This window comes from Papio anubis, chromosome 1 (assembly GCF_008728515.1).
Source record: "Papio anubis isolate 15944 chromosome 1, Panubis1.0, whole genome shotgun sequence".
NCBI classification, from domain to species: Eukaryota; Metazoa; Chordata; class Mammalia; order Primates; family Cercopithecidae; genus Papio; species Papio anubis.
In genome coordinates this window covers 218,117,193-218,135,709 of record NC_044976.1, presented here as the reverse complement: position 1 = coordinate 218,135,709, position 18,517 = coordinate 218,117,193, and the positions used below count along the sequence as shown (strand labels likewise).

Genomic DNA, 18,517 nt, shown 5'->3' with positions numbered 1-18,517 from the left:
CAGACACATCTGGCCTAATCGCATCTATGCCAATCAACTCTGTAACTTTTCACTTCTCTGACACTGTTGGGCCCTGATCACCTTCCTTCCTTCATTCTCCCTTTGACATGCCCAATCACTTCTGTAGAAATCGGAACAGAGGTCAGTTCTTTCCCTTTCTGTAAGCGGTTACTGAATAAAGTCTTTTCCACTGCTTCAGTGTCTAGCTGGGTTATCTTTGCCAGGATCCAAAAAGAAGGGGAACTCAGCCCATTTGCCTTTTCCATCTGTAGGGCAAACTTTGAGTTGACTCCGAGGAAGTTAACGCCTTTTGTAAAAACAAAGCATGCCACGCTGAAGCCCTTCCCCTTAGGCCTAGGCCCCCGCCTCACCAAGCGACAGGTAGAGGTGACAACCGGGTCGCTCGTTCATGGACCCAGGTAACGACACACAATGCCATGGAACAAACTCCTGCTCATCGCGGGCATCCGACCCTGGGTGCACGAGTGAATTAACTGAGTTAACGTTGACTACGTTCCTGATGAGTATTCACGGAGTAATTGGTGACCACACCAAAATGTCGTTCAAGTGCGAGGTCCAGAGGCCTCGAGGGCTGGAATTTACCCATCGGAGCCGTCCGCTCACACGCCGTTAGTCAGGGTTCCGCCGCCTTCACTGGAGGGAGGAAAGTCACTTTTGGAAATCGACTTTGCTTCGCCGGCGAAGTCCGCCAGGGTCCGGACTGGAGTCGCCTCAGGAGCCGCCACCGGAACTTGACCAGCTCCCTTTCGGCGCCGCGCCCGCCTTCCCGGACCAGGCCGGAAGTGGCTTCCGGACAGCCGCCGCCGCAGCTCCGTAAAGCAAGATGGCACTTCTCTCTGAGGCTATTATCTCCATTTTATAGCTAGTATTCCTCTTCTCACCAGTTACTCTCGACTTCCATCCCGCGCCTGAATTTTCGTCAGCGCCACATTCATGTTTTTCTTTCATTCAGCCTTGGTAGAGGATGGTCTGGAGGCAACCTAGGACCAGCCTGAGCAGCGGGGGGCGCCATTTTGTACGGAAACCGAAGGCAGGGCGGGGACGTGTGAGGCCTCCCGAGGAGGCCTGGCTTGAGCGAGAGCGTGGGGGGGAGGGCGTTGTTCACCGATGACGTATTTCCGCTTCTGGTCTGCCTGGTCGTTTGTGGTTGGATCGGCTTGTTGCGGGGAGGGAGGGGGAAGATTGTTTGCTGCCTAGAAGCTCCGCGGACGGGAATGTAAACTGAGGTAAGGCTGTGAGGGGGGTTTTGCGCATGGCTGGGTAGAATGGCCGGGAGTAGGGTCCTTGGGATTGCAGAAGAGTGTGGAATTGGAGACGGGAGGCTTAGATCGTCGCTGGGGTTGGACAGAAAAGGTGGGGTGGGGCTCGGGGTTACAAGGTGAATCGCAAAGCCGGGCGGGGGTGGAGTGGGAAGAGCGGGGGACCGCAGGAGATGGAGGAAAGCCTAGGGGTGCAGAGGAAAGTCTCGAAGGCGCTGGCTGGGGAGGCGCTGGGTCGAGAGGAGCTGGGATGGAGGAAGAGTAGAATCTGAAGTCCTTGAAGGCTAAGGAGAGAAGTTGAGGTAGGGACTGGTCGGAATACATGGGTGGGGGCGTGGTGAGAGTGTAGCTTTTGGGAGGCTATGTAGAGTTGGAAGGGGCTGGTGGCCGCGGTTTTGATGCTGACATGACCTGGCCTTTGTTTCTCTGCAGCTCGCCAGAGACGCTCATCCTACAGCCTCAGTTCGGGCCCAACCTTCTCTCTCCAGCTGCCACCACAGCCTGGAGGCGCCTGCCTCCACCCTCCCGAATGGTGCTCCTCCTAGCAGGCCTCGGCCCAGGATCCAAGCCCCCTTTGCCCCCCGCCTTGGAGCTGTTGCTCCGGGTTTCTCATAGTGGACTCCCTGTGGCGGGAAGGGAAGAACTTTTGCACAGACAAGGCTTCAGCTCTAAGAACCCCACTGACAACTTGAATGTCAACCTCTAACCTAGTGTGAGGTTCTTCCTGTGCCCACGTTTTCTGCCTTTTGAGGAGAGAAACCCTTCTCCTGGCCATCTAGAACCCAGGAAGCCCCAAGCTGGGGCCCTGGTCCCAGCATGTCAGTCCTCTCTTGTGCATAGGGCTCTGCCCTCTCCCTGTCAGCATGGCTGAGCTCAGACAGGTTCCAGGAGGGCGGGAAACCCCACAGGGGGAACTGCGGCCTGAAGTGGCAGAGGATGAAGTCCCTAGGAGCCCAGTCGCAGAAGAGCCAGGAGGAGGTGGAAGCAGCAGCAGTGAGGCCAAATTGTCCCCAAGAGAGGAGGAAGAACTGGATCCTAGAATACAGGTGAGAACACTGAGAGCAGGGAGAGGAGGAGAGCCCTGATTCCAGCCTCCCTGAAGAGTGTCGGATGAATGAGAGCTTAGACTTATTCTGTCCCCAGTCAGCTGGGGCAGGAAAGGAGAACAAGTTTGTCAACAAATCATTGCAGAGTAATGTGACAAGTTCCAAAAGAGTTGTGTGTCTGAAGTGCTGAGGGAGTGCAGAGAAAGGCCTGGCCTGAGTGCTTGGCAGGCATTGCTGAAAGCTTCACTGAAGGAGCAAAGTGTCACTTGGCAGCAGACGGGGGAGGCACACTTTAGGTCAGTGGAGGGTAGGAGTGTTGTACTTTGCAGAGAAGCAGAGGGGCTGCCACCTTAGTTAGGGATGCTGTGTGAGAGGAGATGACTTTGATATTGGGAGGCAGTTTTGAGGCTGCGTGAGAGAATCTTTTCCCCTTTCTCACCTTCTCAGCAGTACCTTCCAGGGATGTGCAGCCCACATTGCTCTGATAATGTGTTTCACTCTGGTAAACAGACCTTTCCAGTGTTATAAAGGTAGCATCAACTTGAGATCTATAAAGAAACCCCATATGTTCAAGGATTTGTAACTTTTGTTGTGGCCAATCCTTAGTAACATACACACCTGGCCCTCAGGATGGTGGGTCTCCTAAAGGAATGGAAGAGCAGTTTATTGCCTTGGAGTGTCTACAGTCTAGTTAGTAGGACAGGCAGATCTTTGTGTAGGAGACCTGGGGAAGGTGAGGAAGTGAGGAAGACCAACTCCATGTGGAAGAGATGCCTGGCCAGTCAAAGCTGGGTTAGTGTTTCAGGAGATTGGCTGAGAAGGACTTCCTGAGGAAGCTGCTTGGGCAGGTGATGACGAGGATGCTTCTGCATGTTTGGGGCTTGAGTCTGCCATTTGGTCCGGTCACATCTCCAAGACTCTCATGTTGTGGAGGTGACTCTTCCATGGGTGAGCAAGAACGTACGAAGGCTCAAATTCCTAGGCTTACCTGTCAGCAAACCTTTATGGGATTACTCCAGTGAGTTGGGAAGAAATCAAAGCCAGTCCTGGCATTCTTCCTTCTCTCTCTGTGTGGGTTCCTGGGATATGTGTGTGTGTGTGGGTTCCTCTTCTGCTGTGTCCATGCTTATAATGGAGCAGTGGTGAGCCATTCGTTTCTGGCATGAGTCAGTAATTTATTTCTGCTGTGCCTGACATTGCATTGAAAACAGCCAGTTTCTTTTGCTAATTCTACAGATTTATCATCCTCTGAGGAAATCAGTTGTAGTGAAAAAAGCCTTGGGCTGAGTTTCATGCTACCTCCAACCCCATGATTTATGATTTTTATGGAAGTTTCTTTACATTTGTGAGCCTCAGTTTCTTCATCTGTAAAGTGAGCAGTTGGTCTAGCTGATTTGCACAACTCATTCTTGCTCTGCTCTGACACAAGTCTACAGTTCTTTCTCAAACTCTTTTTGCTTGTTCCTTGGTGATAGTTTGTAGATACCACTTTGGGAAAGACTCTCTCTGTTGCTTGCGGAGGAGGGCTGTGTAACGTGCATTATGTGCCTCCCTGCAGCCTTCCTTGCCCTGCTCCAGAGGCGGTTTCTGCAGAGGAGAATCCACTGTGGTCTCTTTACTTGGCCTCTGCTACTCCTGTGTATTTTTCCAGTGTCCGCAATGGTAGTAGTGGGAAGAGTCATACTTGCACCGTGCTGTTTAATAGGGTGGACTAGCTGCATGTGGCTACTGAAACACGATCGATTAAAATTAACATGTAAAAATGCAGTTCCTCGGCCGGACGTGGTGGCTCACACCTATAATCCCAGCACTTTGGGAGGCAGAGGCAGGTGGATCAGTTGAGGTCAGGAGTTCGAGACCAGCCTGGCCAACATGGTGAAACCCTGTATCTACTAAAAATAAAAACAATTAGCCGGGTGTTGTGGCGGGTGCCTGTCATCCCAGCTACTTGGGAGGTTGAGGCAGGAGAATCACTTGAACCCAGGAGGCAGAGGTTGCAGTGAGCTGAGATTGTGCCACTGCACTCCAGCCTGGGTGACAAGAGCGAAACTCCGTCTCAGGAAAAAAAAAAAAGCAGTTCCTCAATGCTATACTGACAGTGCAGAAATAGAACATTCTGTCATCACTGACTCTTGTATCAGATGCGCTCTGTGAGAGTTGGAGTACACTGAGCTGGCGTAAGGTTTACTTTGCCTCCATTGAGCTTGTGGTGTCACTGGTGCAAGGAGGGTAAACCAGACCCTGGTCTCTCTTCCTAAACGGCACAGCACGTTGTGGAGTGTTGTAGGTTGTATAGGAAGGGAAGGTCTAGTAATAGCTTCCCTCATTTGATGACACAGGTGTGGCTAGGCCAGTGCTCTGACCTCAGCAGGGAGTTAGTGTCTTCTTGCTGTAAGAGAGAGGTAGCCCTTCCTGGAGGAGGCCGGTGGCATTTTGCCTTTCTGTGGTTGGGCTTTCAAGATGAGGAGGAGATTGGGGTGTTCGTCTTTCGAGGTCCCTTTTAGTGTTGACAGTTCACCAGACCGTGCACATTGCTCTGATCACGTGTTTCAGTGCTTTAAGTGGGTGTTCATTTCTCTGGATTCTCAGTGCGTTTACTGGATTTCCATCCAGAGTCCATAAAAAGTCACCAGGGAGCTTCCAAAATACCCTTACCTGAGCCTTTCTAGACACGTGGATTCTCTTAGTCTGGGTGGGGTGAGAAGGGATTCTAATGTTGCAGTCAGAGCCAAATCCACTGGGCCAGGTATATCCCAAAGGTAGGGCACCTGTTTCGATATTTTCTGAACCTCCCAGAAAGGCTGTCCTTAGGATGAGGCCCTCTCTGACCTGGGGCTGGGGATCCTTCGCAGGCAGGCAACTCCATGGCCATTTATGGTGGAATTCCTCTGGAAGTTGGAAGAAAGTCAGCTGGTGCCTACCTGGAGTGTGCTGTCCCTCCAGGGAAGGCTGCTGACTGTGTCTGCATGTCACGATCTTAGTGGAGTTCTTTTGAGTCCTCCAGGCTCATCCTCAGACTTCCGAGAGGGCTCCAGTGGAGGGAAGAGGAAAGGAGCGTGGATCTAGGATGGACCTGGGTCTGTTCTGTGACTTTTGAGCCTCCTCTTAGTGTTCTTTCCTCAGCTGTGAGTGCACTCGTTTACCTGCTCCTTTCCAAACTCTTTAGGGTGACTTGGCAACCTCTGTGACCTCATCTAGAAGTATGGATTTAGCTTTCACAGGACAGTCATCACCCTGGCCCCAGTTACCATTAGCTTGAGTCTTTTGATGGTCTGCACAAAAGACGAGGTGGGGTGGGAGCATCTGCAGCCTGAGTCCCCATGCCTTTGATTCAGTGTCCTGGCATCCTGGGAATTTGACTGCTGTGCCCTGGGAAGGTCACCCTCCCTGCTGGCTGCTGGCTCACTGATGGATAATGCATGCTGATTCAGACTTTGTCCTCCTCGAATTCCATTTCAGCTGAGTGCCAGGAGTCCCTGGTGAAGCAGGCCAAATGGAATGTGTTGCTGACTGCCCAAAACCGTCCCAGGTCCTCCGTGGATTCCTGCTCAGCCTTTCCCTGGGTATCCCCAAGGCGGGCTCTCCCCCTCCCTCCCGTGCTGACCTTGCCCTCCAGGCTGCTTTGCTCCCCAGGCATCTTCTTGTCCTGTTAGATAGAGCTTTGTGACTCTGAGGGGACAGATCCCATCAGCAGATGGCTTTTTGTAAATTGTTGGAGGTGCTGTTGGGATGCTAGTTCCCATATGGAAAGATAATGCCCATTGCTGCCACTTGCAAACAGCAACAGCTCTTCCTGTCCTTTTTCCAGTAGTCACAGCCGATGCTGAGCCGTCCGGTGCGTTGATTGTCTTGTCAGGAGCTGGAAGTTGGTGACTGGGAGCGTTTTAGGCCATGGAATCCAGTGAGGGTCCAGTCTTGGACTTTGATTTGCCACATGAACATTGCAGGGTGGCCTTTACCAACTGAACTCCCGCAGTCAATGTTTGCTGCATTTCCAAGCCCTGCCCTTTTCCTACCCAGGCTGTGGTTTTCCTAGATGACAGCACTTCCTTCTGTACTGAGATGTCCTTCCAACGGTGTCCTCAGTCCCAGGACGGTGGTCACAGTGGAAGGAAAGTGAGATCAAAGGTTGGTCCTGGATCCAGACCCAAGTCTGTCACTAATTTTCTGCCTGATTGTTTCTCATCTATCAAATGCGAAGGAGCTGAGAAAGAATATTCCAGAGGAGGTGCTGAAAGAACTGGTCACTCGTCTCCCAGATAGCCTAAAAGCCCCTGTAGGCCACGTCAAGCCACAGGAAGCTGGGCCCCCAGGGAGATAGGTTGCCTTTCACCTTGACAGACGTTGCGTTTTTAGGGCCAGTTAGGGTGACCATGTCAGTGGATGGTGGTGTCTCTGTTAGGAAGGCACAGTGAAACCTGGAGTTCTATGTGTCTGGTAGTGCTGGTGCTGACCCTATGCCTCCTCTGGGGTCCTGAGCTGTGTTGGCTGCCTGTTCTTCCAGAATAGTTATTTTATGGACACTGCGTTGTGTGACACTGTAGATGCATCTACCCAAATACAACAACTTCTAGACCTTCGCCATCCAACACAGGAGCCACATGCCACGGTCTAGGTTGAGATGTGTCCTAAGAGTCAAGTGCATATGGATTTTGAAGACTTAGTTTAAAAAAGTGTAAGTATGGATAATAATATTATTTTATGCTGATCACAAGTCGAAATGATATTTTGGATATATTGGGTTAAATGTATTTTTATAATTTCACTCATTTTGTTTTTATTTTTTACTTTTAAAAAATGTGGCTTCTAGAATTAAAAATTCCACATGCAGCTCCTGTTACATTTCTGTTGAGTAGGTCTCTTCAAGAGAGTCGAGAGCAAGCTTGTTCAACCAGTGGCCTGCGGGCTGCATGCAGCCCAGGATGGCTTTGAACACCGCCCAATACAAATTTGTAAACTTTTCTTAAAACATGATGAGATTTTTTTGCGATTTTTTTTTTGGAGACAGTCTTGCTCTCTCACCCAGGCTGGAATGCAGTGGCACAATCTCGGACCACTGCAACCTCCGCCTCCCAGATTCAAGTGATTCTCCTGCCTCAGCCATCCCAGTAGCTGGGACTACAGGTGTGCACCACCACACCCAGCTATTGTTTTTGTATTTTAGTAGAGATGGGCTTTGCATCATGTTGCCCAGGCTGGTCTCAAACTCCTGAGCTCAGGCAGTCTGCCCACCTCGGCCTCCTGAAGTGCTAGGATTACAGGTGTGAGCCACTGTGCCAGCCCACGATTTTTTTTTTTTTTTAGTTCATCAGCTATAGCTAGTGTTAGTGTATTTTATGTGTAGCCCAGGACAGTTCTTCTTTCAGTGTGTTCCAGGGAAGCAAAAAGATTGGATACCCCTAGTTTAGAGCCAGATTTGTGGCCCTCCTTAGGCAGGGTCTACACTGTTGCAGGTGTGTGCGTTTCATATCCTCATCCTCATTCCATGACAGGTTTCTACCTTTGTGTTCTTCCTTTTCCTGTAATTAACATGTTACACTGGTTTCCTGTATTCTTACCTGCTGACCCAAATCTTTGCAGGATCAAGGCAGGGGATGGGGGGAGGATAGAAGGGATAGAAGGGACTAAAAGGAAGATTGCACGTGTCAGCCTGACTCCCGCACTGGGTTGCTGAAAGGCCTGAATGAGGTGAGTGGGGGCCAACATCACGGCCATGTGAATGGGAAGTGATTGTGGGATTGCTGCCAAGTGCAGGTCATGGGTCTGGGCAGCAGGCACTTGCTGGGCTGGGTCCCTCTGGCCTGTCTAGCCTCCTGTCCAGAGACAGCAGGGGCTGGTGAAGGCAAATCCTGTAGCTCGGCACCAGGTATTTCCTGGCACAAGGCCCTTGGCACAGACCAGCACTGCTCCTCAGTAGTGTCCTTGGCTCACCAGGGGCTCTGGGAACTTTTGTGTTTTCTCGGGCAAGGGAGGATGACTTGAGGCCAGAACCCCTTTCAGCTCTCTGCCATTTCATGGAAAGCCCTGGATGGTTCTATTGCTTCTCTCTTCAGTCCTTCCAGGGGCCAGGGAGACACTCAAACCAGCTTGTCCAGCGACTTCTCCCCAGGTCTCTCCCTCCCACAGGATCTGCTCCGCGGGGACCTGTGGTCATGGTCACCCATTGCCCAAGCAGGCCAAAGGCTTCTTGGACTCTATACACTTTCCTAATCTTGACCTTAGTCATCCACCAAGCCCTTGTGATTCTGCGTCCTGCGTTTCCTTGGGATCTGCCCTCTCCTCTGCCACCTGGAATACTACAGACAGCCTCCACCTATTTTTTTTTTTCTTTGAGATGGAGTCTCACTGTGTCACCTAGGCTGGAGTGCGGTGGCACGATCTGGGCTTGCTGCAACCCCTGCCCCCCAGGTTCAAGTGACTCTCATGCCTCAGCCTCCCAAGTAGCTGGGATTATAGGTGTGTGCCATCACGCCCAGCTAATTTTTGTATTTTTACTAGAGACAGGGCTTCACCCTGTTGGCCAGGCCAGTCTTGAACTCCTGGCCTCAAGTGATCCGCCTATCTCTGCCTCCCAAAGTGCTGGGATTACAGGTGTGAGCCACCACGCCCGTCCCAGCCTCCACTTTTTTCTCCCTGGCTCCCCCAGGCTTTTGTTACATTGGCACCAGGCTCTGAGAGACCCTTTTGCCATTGCAAAAACGCCTGGTACTACCTCCCATGGTGCTGTAGCCTCACTGACCTTCTCAGCTGCCAACTTGTCTGCCCAGGGTACCTGCTCCCCTTTGGTTCCTTGGCCCTTTGTTCTTCACTGGCACTTAATTTTTTTAGACAGTCTCGCTGTGTTGCCCAGGCTGGAGTGCAGTGGCACGATCTCGGCTCACTGCAGCCTCTGCCTCCCAGGTTCAAGTGATTCTCCTGCCTCTGCCTCCCGAGTAGCTGGGACTAAAGGTGCACGCTGCCACGCCCAGCTAATTTTTGTATTTTTAGTAGAGACGGGGTTTCACCATGTTGCTCAGGCTGGTCTCGAACTCCTGACCTCAGGTGATCTGCCTGCCTCGGCCTCCCAAAGTGCTGGGATTACAGGCGTGAGCCACCGCGCCCAGCCATCCACTGGCACTTTTGTGTCTATGAAGCCCTCCCAGCTGGGGAGCAAGTGTTCCAGGCATCCTACCCTGACCTGCTGCCACCCAGGTGGGTGACCTTGCTGCCCAGAGGGCACCCACACCCACCCCTCACAAGGCTGCACATACTGCCCAGGGCCTGCGGCTGACTTGCTGGGTTTCCTCACAGGCTGTAAGCTGCCACCTCTATGTCCTGAATTCTCAGGTGTCAGGGTCCCGAGAGGTGATAAGTATGCAGTAGACATGTGCTGACTGAGTGGCCCTGCCCTGGTCCAGGTGGCCATCCTCTCGCAGAGAGAGAGCCCTCAGGTCCAAGAAGACCCCTCCATTTGAGGAAGTGCCGCAATCTGATGGAGAGCGTCAGGACTCACCACAACTGCACGCTGTGCATATTGGTGTTGCATTCTCCAAACCTCAATTTCTTCATCCTGCAAAGTGGGGTTTTACTACCCAAAACAAGGTAGAGTTGTGAGGATTACGTGAGATTGTATATGTCAGCTCCCAGATAGACAAGAAAGTATGTGGCAATCTCCATGTCTTCTCTCCTTTCCTGAGTGCCTCACCTCCTTTCCCTGGGCAAGTGGGGCGCTCTCTCTCTGTATTGCTCCTGCCTTGCACGGTTCACTCAAGGCTACTTCCTTCCACCGCACTAATTTGCCACCCCTCTCTGTGGCAGGAGGAGCTGGAGCACCTGAACCAGGCCAGCGAGGAGATCAACCAGGTGGAACTTCAGCTGGATGTGAGTGTTTTCTTCCTTGTGTGCTTGGGCTGGTCCTTGGAAGCATCTCTGTCTCTTTCCCAGATTGAGGCAGTGGCAGTGGGAGGGGTGTGTCTGAGAAACGAGAGGAGCTGGGACCCAAACATGTGCCTTTCCTTTGCCTTGTTCCTTTCCAGGAGGCCAGGACCACCTATCGGAGGATCCTGCAGGAGTCGGCGAGGAAACTGAATACACAGGGTTCCCACTTGGGAAGCTGCATCGAGAAAGCCCGGCCCTACTATGAGGCTCGGCGGCTGGCTAAGGAGGTATGGCTGGCTGACCCATGTTTGCGGAAGGCTACATGCTGAGCCTGTCCGTGGATTCTTCTGTCTCTATGTGAACTGAGAGACAAAGCACCAGACCTGAGGGCAGAACCCTGGGCTAGACCTGCTGGTCGGAACAAGCTCTGTGGGCTCAGAGGTTCCTTTACCACCGTGGGCCCTGGGCTCATGGTCTATAAAATGGTGAGGGAGGGTGTGGGAGAACATTTAGTTCAGCCCTGCTAATATTTAAGTGCCTTCTGCGTATCAGGAACCAGGCTTTAGGGTATATCAGATATGTCAGTTCTAACATCCTACTGTTTTCATCTACTGCCATTTCCTCTTCCCTTTGGTTCATGTCTCTCTTCTGAATCTTTGCTTTGCTTTCTCCTCACTCTTTTCCCCATCCCACACCCCTTTTTTCTGTAACAAATTATTTTTAACAAGTAGTGTGTGTTCACCTTTGGAAAAACATAATAAAATAAGAAGGAAACAAAAACCACCCAAAATCCTACCATGCACGTTTTATGCATTTTGTTTCCTGGGATTTGTTTTCATCCTGCATGTTGAGGTGACAGATACAGAGACAACTGCCTTGGAAGAAGAGTTTGTTCCCAAGAGGAGGGGACATACCATGCCATGCAGGGCCACACTGGGAAGCAACTGGGGTCCTTCAGGAGGCGGAAGAAGTGAAGGAGAAAGCATAGCGTGGAGCCTTATTGTGATTTTTGTGGAAAGGAGTAGGTGAGGCAGGGTAGACAAGTTTGGATAAGCTTAGGAGTGGATAGTTGGAATAATTTTGCTAGGCCCTGGGCTATAGGGGTGGCCTCTAATTGTCTAGTACCTGGCCCTGGGATGACTCAGGGCAGAGGAAATATTGGCTTGGTGGGTGAGAAGTAGGTAAAGGAGCTAGTTGGGGATCCAGGCTTTGGATTGGTTGGTTGGTTTGCATGTGAAAGACACACTTACAGGGGGGTTTGCTGTCTCTAGAAAGTAGCCCTGGAAGGGGCCTTTTCTCCTTGGCCAGCAAGGTCCCCCAGACATCAACGCGTCGTAAAGTGTAGAAAATAAAAGTACGATTAACAGAGCACAGATAACCATGTGCTCATGTCTTGTGTCCGTGTGTGTGTGTGTGTGTGTGTGTGTGTATATATATATATATATATCCGCCAAAATGAGATTACACGGTGTGTGCTGTTTCGTTCTTTTACTAGCATTATCACATGGTTCCAGGTCAATCACTGTACATCCATGCTGTCATTTTAAAGGACTGATTAGTGAATATTTCATTTTTTTAAGAGATGGGGTCTTGCTCTGTTGCCCAGACTGGAGTACAGTGGTGTGATCATAGCTCACTGTAACCTCAAACTCCTAGGCTCAATAATCCTCCTCCCTCAGCCTCACAAGTAGATGGGCTCACAGGCAGAAGCCACTGCGCCCAGCTTATTTTCTTATATTAGATGTACTGTTATTTATTTAACCAATGTCCTGTAACTGAAAAGTTAGGTTTGTTTCGGTTTTTGCTGGGTTGGTGTGGCTGTGATGACTGTCTCTGAACTTGTCCGATTATTTCCTTCAGCTTGCCTGCTGAACATGGAATTGATGGTCTCAAGGTCATCTTTTCTGTAAGACTCTGTCCATGTTGCTAACCACCTTACACTAAAATGGTTTGTATTTTCCTTTGTTTTCCCTAGGCAAAAGGCTAGCAGCCTTTGGGAGTGCTGGATTTCACACACCTACCCTCCACTGGCAAATTTTTTATTTCTTCTAGTCCATATCCTTATGAAATATTCTTTATAGAATGTTGCTTCCTTGGCATTTATCCTCAGCACAGTTTGGGAAATGAAGCCGACATTGCTAGTAGGCCTTCCTCCTTCTCTTATCCTCACATCTATTACGGGTCTCCATGGGCAGCTGGGGTCCCTCGGGATTCCCCGTCCTGATATCCCTCTCCCCCCAGGCTCAGCAGGAGACACAGAAGGCAGCGCTGCGGTATGAGCGAGCCGTGAGCATGCACAACGCTGCTCGGGAAATGGTGTTTGTGGCTGAGCAGGGCGTCATGGCCGACAAGAACCGACTGGACCCCACGTGGCAGGAGATGCTGAACCATGCCACCTGCAAGGTGAGGTGGGCGGTGCCGGCAGGTCCCCTTCGCTGGTTCTCATCCATTCTGTGCTATGTCTTTATCACCTCACCTCCTCACTCTTTCCTCCACTCTCGCCTTCTTTCAACTTTGATTCTGTTTCAGGCAAAACCTGGTCCTCGTTTTCTGTCCTGTTTGGCCTCCAGTGCCTCCCATATTCCATCTCCCTCTTACTTAGAATGTCATCCTGGGCTCTCGAACGTTCGCCTCCAGGTGTGGGACTAACCCAAACAATTCATCCCTGGTGGATACTCTGGATTCAACATTCACATTTTGTTATGTTTAGCTGTGTGACTCCTCGCGTCTGTTTTCAGAATCTGCTCCCTTTCCTGCTTTTGAGCTCTGACAATACACTTCGAGTTTTGAAGTATAATTTATGTATCATTTCCAAGCTCCTGAAAGGGAACTGGGGAGCGGAAGGATCTCTGCCATTGGCCCTGTCTGCCACCTTCAGCTTGCACAGGGCAGGTGTCAGCTCCTCAGGGGGTGTTTGTGGCTTGTGATTCTTCATCTGCCCCTCGCACAGAACAGGCACCTCACTTCTACTCTAGAGCTCATGCAAATGAGAGCACACAGCACTGGGGGAGGGGTTAGGGGATGGTGTACAGTCTAGAGCTACCCTGGAACAGGGAGCAGGTGAGGGCTCCAGCCACCCTGTCTACCAGGACAAGTGGGCCAACTGTCGAACACCCTGAGCAGAAGCACCCCAGAGCCCCATCCAGCCTTGGCCCACGTGTCCTGGACGGTGCCCACATAGGGTGTGGAAACCTGGAGAACCCAGTGTACAGCTGTGGCTCCCCACACGGGCTCTTCTCATTCCCAGATCCCTAACCGTTGGCACTGAGGGCTCCCTGAAGAGAGTGGCTGCTGCAGATGTGTGATGTGCTGGCACATTCCCTTGATGCTCAAGTGGTTGAGTGGGCGCCAGTGTCCCTTTCCTGGCAGCAGCAAAGCTGAGTAGCCAGTGGTGCAGGTGACAGGAGGCAAGAACATGGGAAGAGGTGGCTCAGAGGCATGTGCCTGTGATGTGGTCCTCAGTGGTCAGGCAGCAGATCCAAGAGACACAGAAATAAGCTCTCTGGAGGCTCACAGACGCTCTGTTCCCCTGCGTGTCTCGGGCTCTGTACACAGTTGAGGGTTTGCAGAGGATGTTCCTGTTTGGGTTCCCCCCAGGGCATTGTTCAGGTTGGCAGCCTGGGGCAGATGCCAGAGACTGAAGCCTGGGTCCCGGCTCAGTGATGTGTCCCTCTGGGCCAGGTGAACGAGGCGGAGGAAGAACGGCTTCGAGGTGAGCGGGAGCACCAGCGAGTGACTCGGCTGTGCCAACAGGCTGAGGCTCGGGTCCAAGCCCTGCAGAAGACGCTCCGGAGGGCCATCGGCAAGAGCCGCCCCTACTTTGAGCTCAAGGCCCAGTTCAGCCAGATCCTGGAGGTAGCTGAGTGGGTGAGGGGGAGGAGGAATGGCTAGGTAGGGGTGCAGGCAGGGGCAGGCATGGAAAGTGAGGGCAGCTGGAGGGGATGCTGGTCGGCCTCTCTGGGCCATCTTGGTGAAGTGGCCAAGGTGAGGCCAGCGGCCAGTGGTGGGGAAGGGTGGTGGCACACATATTCCAGATGACCTTGCAGGAGTGGGAGGCAGGGATGGGGGCTGGTGACGGCGCGAACGTAGTTGGAAGAAGGGAGGTAAACGAGGAAAAGAACTGGTAGAAACCCAGGGATGGGGAAGAAGAACCAGCCCTGGGGTGAAGGGGAACAGTGGGGAGAGGATGAGGAGCAGGAGCTGGTGGAGAGGAAGGCCCTGGAAGGTGGGGCCCAGGTCAGGAGCAGGATTGCTGGGAAGAACAGCCCAGAGAGCCAGTGGAGCTGGGAAGGGTGTGGTGGGTCTGTGGTGGGTGCTGAGCCAGCTGTCCAGGTACTCGGGGTGGGGGGGAGCAGGCCCTCAGACCTCAGTGCAGAGTGCTGGGTAAGGTGGGGCGTGCACCACGGGTCGCCTGACTCTGTTCTGTCCTCTGCAGGAGCACAAGGCCAAGGTAACAGAACTGGAGCAGCAGGTCGCTCAGGCCAAGACGCGCTACTCAGTGGCCCTTCGCAACCTGGAGCAGATCAGCGAGCAGATTCACGCGCGGCGCCGCGGGGGTCTGCCTCCCCACCCGCTGGGCCCTCGGCGCTCCTCCCCCGTGGGGGCTGAAGCAGGACCTGAGGACATAGAGGACGGAGACAGCGGGATTGAGGGGGCCGAGGGCGCGGGGCTGGAGGAGGGCAGCAGCCTGGGGCCCGGCCCCGCCCCCGACACCGACACCCTGAGTCTGCTGAGCCTGCGTACGGTGGCTTCGGACCTGCAGAAGTGCGACTCCGTGGAGCACTTGCGAGGCCTCTCGGACCACGTCAGTCTGGACGGCCAAGAGCTGGGAACCCGGAGTGGAGGGCGCCGGGGCAGCGACGGCGGAGTCCGTGGGGGTCGGCACCAGCGCAGTGTCAGCCTGTAGTGGAGGGACCGGCGTTCCTGGCTTGAATCTGCTGTCCTGGGCCGGTTGGGGCCCCCAGGCTTCTCACGCCCTCTCCTCTGGGGCCTTGGCTTCCCGGAGGTCCCCTTCTCCAGTGCTTCCCTGGAGAGGCCAGCTGTGTCGAGTCCTCTGTGCCTGCCCTGGCGTTCTCACAGCCTCCCCCTTCCCTTCAGCAGGTAGCTCTGTTTGCCTTACCCGTCCGGAAGGCTTGCCCTCGGCGCTCTGCCTGCCCCTGCTGCTGGCTCATCACAATCTGCAGGGCATTGACCCTTTGCTTTCCCTTTCTGCTCCCTCTCTTTCCATCTGTTTGGCTTTTTCCCTCAGGGAACTGGGTCTGGAAGGCACTGGGAAGCTCATCAGAGAAAATGGGTGCTGGGCCTGCGTACTCCGGTCGGAGGGGACAGACAAGCACCCCTCCCGTTGGTTTTCTGGCCCCGCCCCCCTTCCCAAGGCAACTCTGGAGGGCACCCTGGATATGCTGCTGCGCCCTGCACCCCCGTCCTGTTCCAGCCGGCGCGTGTGTAACCTGTAAGACGTGCTGTGTGCCTCTGGAAGACACCACCTTTCCCTTCAGCGTTCCCTTTCATGAGCCGAGGCGCTCTGCAATGTGTGCCCCAAAGCAGAGCTTACAGAACCTGCAGGAAGCTGGTGTCAGGGAGAGAAACCCAACCCCACTGTCAACATAGGGAACATCACCCACTCCAGACTGGCTCCTGTGGGTGCGGTGTTTCCGCTGGGCTGGGTCCTCAACATTGCCAAGGTGCTAGTGGGTCCCTAAGAGGGCCCGTGGTGGGGGTGAAGTCACGAGGTCCTGAAGGCTTAGGCCCGTCATTCCCACCCTCACTTGCTGCACAGTTGTGTTTACTTTTTCTGGGCAGAGGATGCTGAACTGACTTAGCACCCACCTGCAGGGCGGGGTTAGGGAATTTGGTGCTCAATTGCTCTCCCTTGCTCTTACCCAAACTCAATACCTACCGCAGGATCCCTCGGGGCACACTCAAGCTTGGCTGCCAACCCTCTTCACTTCCTTTGTTACAGGGAGGGGTTGGCTTGGGGTGAAAAGTCCTGCCGTCCGTGGGGAGCAGCTCCAGCTGCCTGGGACCGTGCTCCCCGTTTGTAGGGAAGCCACACCAGATCTGGGTGCCTTGGGAGAACCGGTCCTTCCTTTTGACCCACCCCAGGATAGTGGAGAGCTCTTGTCTAGGCCCATGTTCTGCCAGCGACCGGGATGAGTGGGCATCTGGACTCCACACGGGGTCTACAGGTCGAGGGAGGTTGGTCACGATGAGAACCTCGGGGTTTGAGGTGGCCATGGGCAGAGAGCAGAAAGGGAGGGAGGGTGTGGGTGTGCGTGCGTGCATGTGCTGGTGTGTAAGGGGGAAAGGGTCTTTACTGGTTTTATTTAAATAAAGTAGTTTATGTAACAGTTAACTTCTACTGTCCTTGCTGGAGGAAGAGAAAAGGCGCAAAGATGAGGCAAGGGTTGGGGGAGGAAAGAGCAGGGTGAGGCGACAGGCTCTTTAGATGGTGTGGTCAGGGAAGGGAAGTGAAGGACCAGATTGAGTGAGCCACGCTATGCATGCTCTTGGGGGCGTGCAAGGCCCCATGGCCAGGGTGGTCATGTACAGGGCAAGTGTAGACAAGCAGGGGAGGAGTTGGTGCCTGGTGGGGCCATGCTGTGTGAGGTGACGGGTGCCAGGAGAGGGTTTGGTAGAAAGGGGCCTGCAGGGTGGAGTGGGCTCTGAGCTAAGAGATGAGAGTGCCAGAGGGATGGAATCTTAGATGTGTCTGGATGTGAGCATGAAGACAGAGGAAGGACAAAAGTAGTGATGCCAGATTTATCAATATAGTGTATCCACTTAAATTTCAGGTAGGTGGTATTTTTGTCCACTGCAGTGTTTAGGATGTAAGTGACATTATGAATTATCCATTGTTTCTCTGAAATTAAAACCTAGATAAAAGGTGACTTCCAAGTCAGGACTTGACTGGCTGAGGGGTGGGAGGGGTTTGAGGGCACTTGAACTCACAGGTGGGAGATCGGATAGGGATGTGAACTTCAGGAGCTTTGAGGAAGAGCCAAAGGCTTTGTTTAGCCTGAGCTGCACTTAGGGTGTGCCAGTGTTTGGAGTTTTGTTGAGAAGAGGTCAGCCAAGTGAAGAAGAAGGTGCTGGCAGGGAGGAAGACCGGAAACCATGGAGGTCAGGGGGCAGGATGAAGGCCAAGAATTGGAGGCACACCATCAGAGCAGTGACCCTGGTGGCTGTGGACGCCATCCAAGGGGCCATCTGGGCCACCGTGTACTGAGCACTCACTGAGCCCTCGAACGGGTGCTGTCCGGGAGTTTGAGCCTGCCTTCCCTGACTTGGCAGATGGGTATCATAATATTTTATTACTAGAGAAGCTGCTATGAAAATGCATGGCTTATGTTTTTGGGTGAGTGGGCTTTAAATTTTTTTAATTGTATGTATAGGAGATGTACACCATGGTATTTTGATGTACGTAATGAAATAGGTATCGAATTGACACATCATTTTGCACAGTTACCTTCCCCCTTTTTTTTGTTGTAAAACCACCTAAAATCTACTCTCAGCTAATTTTCAGTCTATGATAATGTATAGTCCTAATGAGGGGCTTTCTGAGATGACACACAGTGCTGGACTTCCCTACCCAGTCTGGCAGGCAGGACCTGTGAGGCTCCTGGTGCAGAAGAGCCCCAGAAAAGAAGGGCTGTGCCATGCACATGCTGTTTCTCCTCACAAAACCACCTACAAGATAAGGCAGGCGGGAAGAGAGACCAGGAAGGTTACAGCCAATGGTAACCTTCTAAGGAGAAGAAAACAGAAGCCACAGTGCTCCCTTGCTCCCATCCTCGTCATAGTAGCTTGTACTCACCCAATACATTTCACGTACCAGGGACACCCCTAATTAATCTCCACAAGACTGTTATGGAACAGATAAACACTATGATTTCCTTTCCACAGTGAGAAAATAAGGCACAGTGGGGGTACTCAGCCTTGCTGAAGGTGACGGAGGCAGCTGCTCTAGGCGCTTGGATTCTAGAGTCCAAACAGTTGAGCCCTTGAGCTCACAGGAACAGGAGGTGGGGAAGTGGGTGTCATCTCCGAGGAGGTTCTGCTGGGAAGAAGAGCTGAGAAGTGGGAGTACTGTTTCTTAGCTCCTTCTCCCAGCAAAGAGGGTCCAGAAATTTTGTTTAAGGTGAGGAAGAGATGGTCAAGGTGTAGGGGACGTAGGGCCTCATGCCCCATTCCTGTACCGTGTCCTGTTACATGTCATATTGGCTGGTTGGTAATGAATTGTTCTGATCTTCATCTTCCTTAAGTGTGGGGCTGGGGCCTCAGTCTATCCAACACCTGACACAGGCCCTGCACCAACAGATGCTCAGGAAATGT

The 18,517-nt window shown here is 52.8% G+C and overlaps 1 protein-coding gene across 4 annotated transcripts; it reads left to right on the top strand.

The window, feature by feature from the left end:
* The first annotated feature begins 317 nt into the window (after positions 1-317).
* SH3BP5L (SH3 binding domain protein 5 like) lies at positions 318-16,538 on the top strand. Of its 4 annotated transcripts, XM_031660495.1 has the most exons (8): positions 4,373-5,855; positions 6,135-6,454; positions 6,871-7,001; positions 10,124-10,186; positions 10,342-10,470; positions 12,425-12,586; positions 13,865-14,038; positions 14,619-16,538. In XM_031660495.1, the coding sequence occupies exons 6-8, from the start codon at positions 12,476-12,478 to the stop codon at positions 15,087-15,089; spliced, it is 756 nt and encodes a 251-aa protein (XP_031516355.1). In that variant the 5' UTR covers positions 4,373-5,855; positions 6,135-6,454; positions 6,871-7,001; positions 10,124-10,186; positions 10,342-10,470; positions 12,425-12,475; the 3' UTR covers positions 15,090-16,538. The 4 variants fall into 4 exon arrangements, with proteins under 4 accessions (XP_003893676.1, XP_031516352.1, XP_031516355.1 ...); XM_003893627.5 differs by lacking the exons at positions 4,373-5,855; positions 6,135-6,454; positions 6,871-7,001 and adding exons at positions 318-1,247; positions 1,713-2,326; XM_031660492.1 differs by lacking the exons at positions 4,373-5,855; positions 6,135-6,454 and adding an exon at positions 2,215-2,326.
* The last annotated feature ends 1,979 nt before the right edge of the window (positions 16,539-18,517 follow it).

Excerpts from the sequence above, each read along its gene's own strand:
- SH3BP5L (XM_003893627.5), top strand. The coding sequence starts at position 2,144 with ATGGCTGAGCTCAGACAGGTTCCAGGAGGGCGGGAAACCCCACAGGGG. Across the intron at positions 2,327-10,123 it reads AACTGGATCCTAGAATACAG|GAGGAGCTGGAGCACCTGAA; the intron begins GTGAGAACACTG and ends TCTCTGTGGCAG. Across the intron at positions 10,187-10,341 it reads AGGTGGAACTTCAGCTGGAT|GAGGCCAGGACCACCTATCG; the intron begins GTGAGTGTTTTC and ends GTTCCTTTCCAG.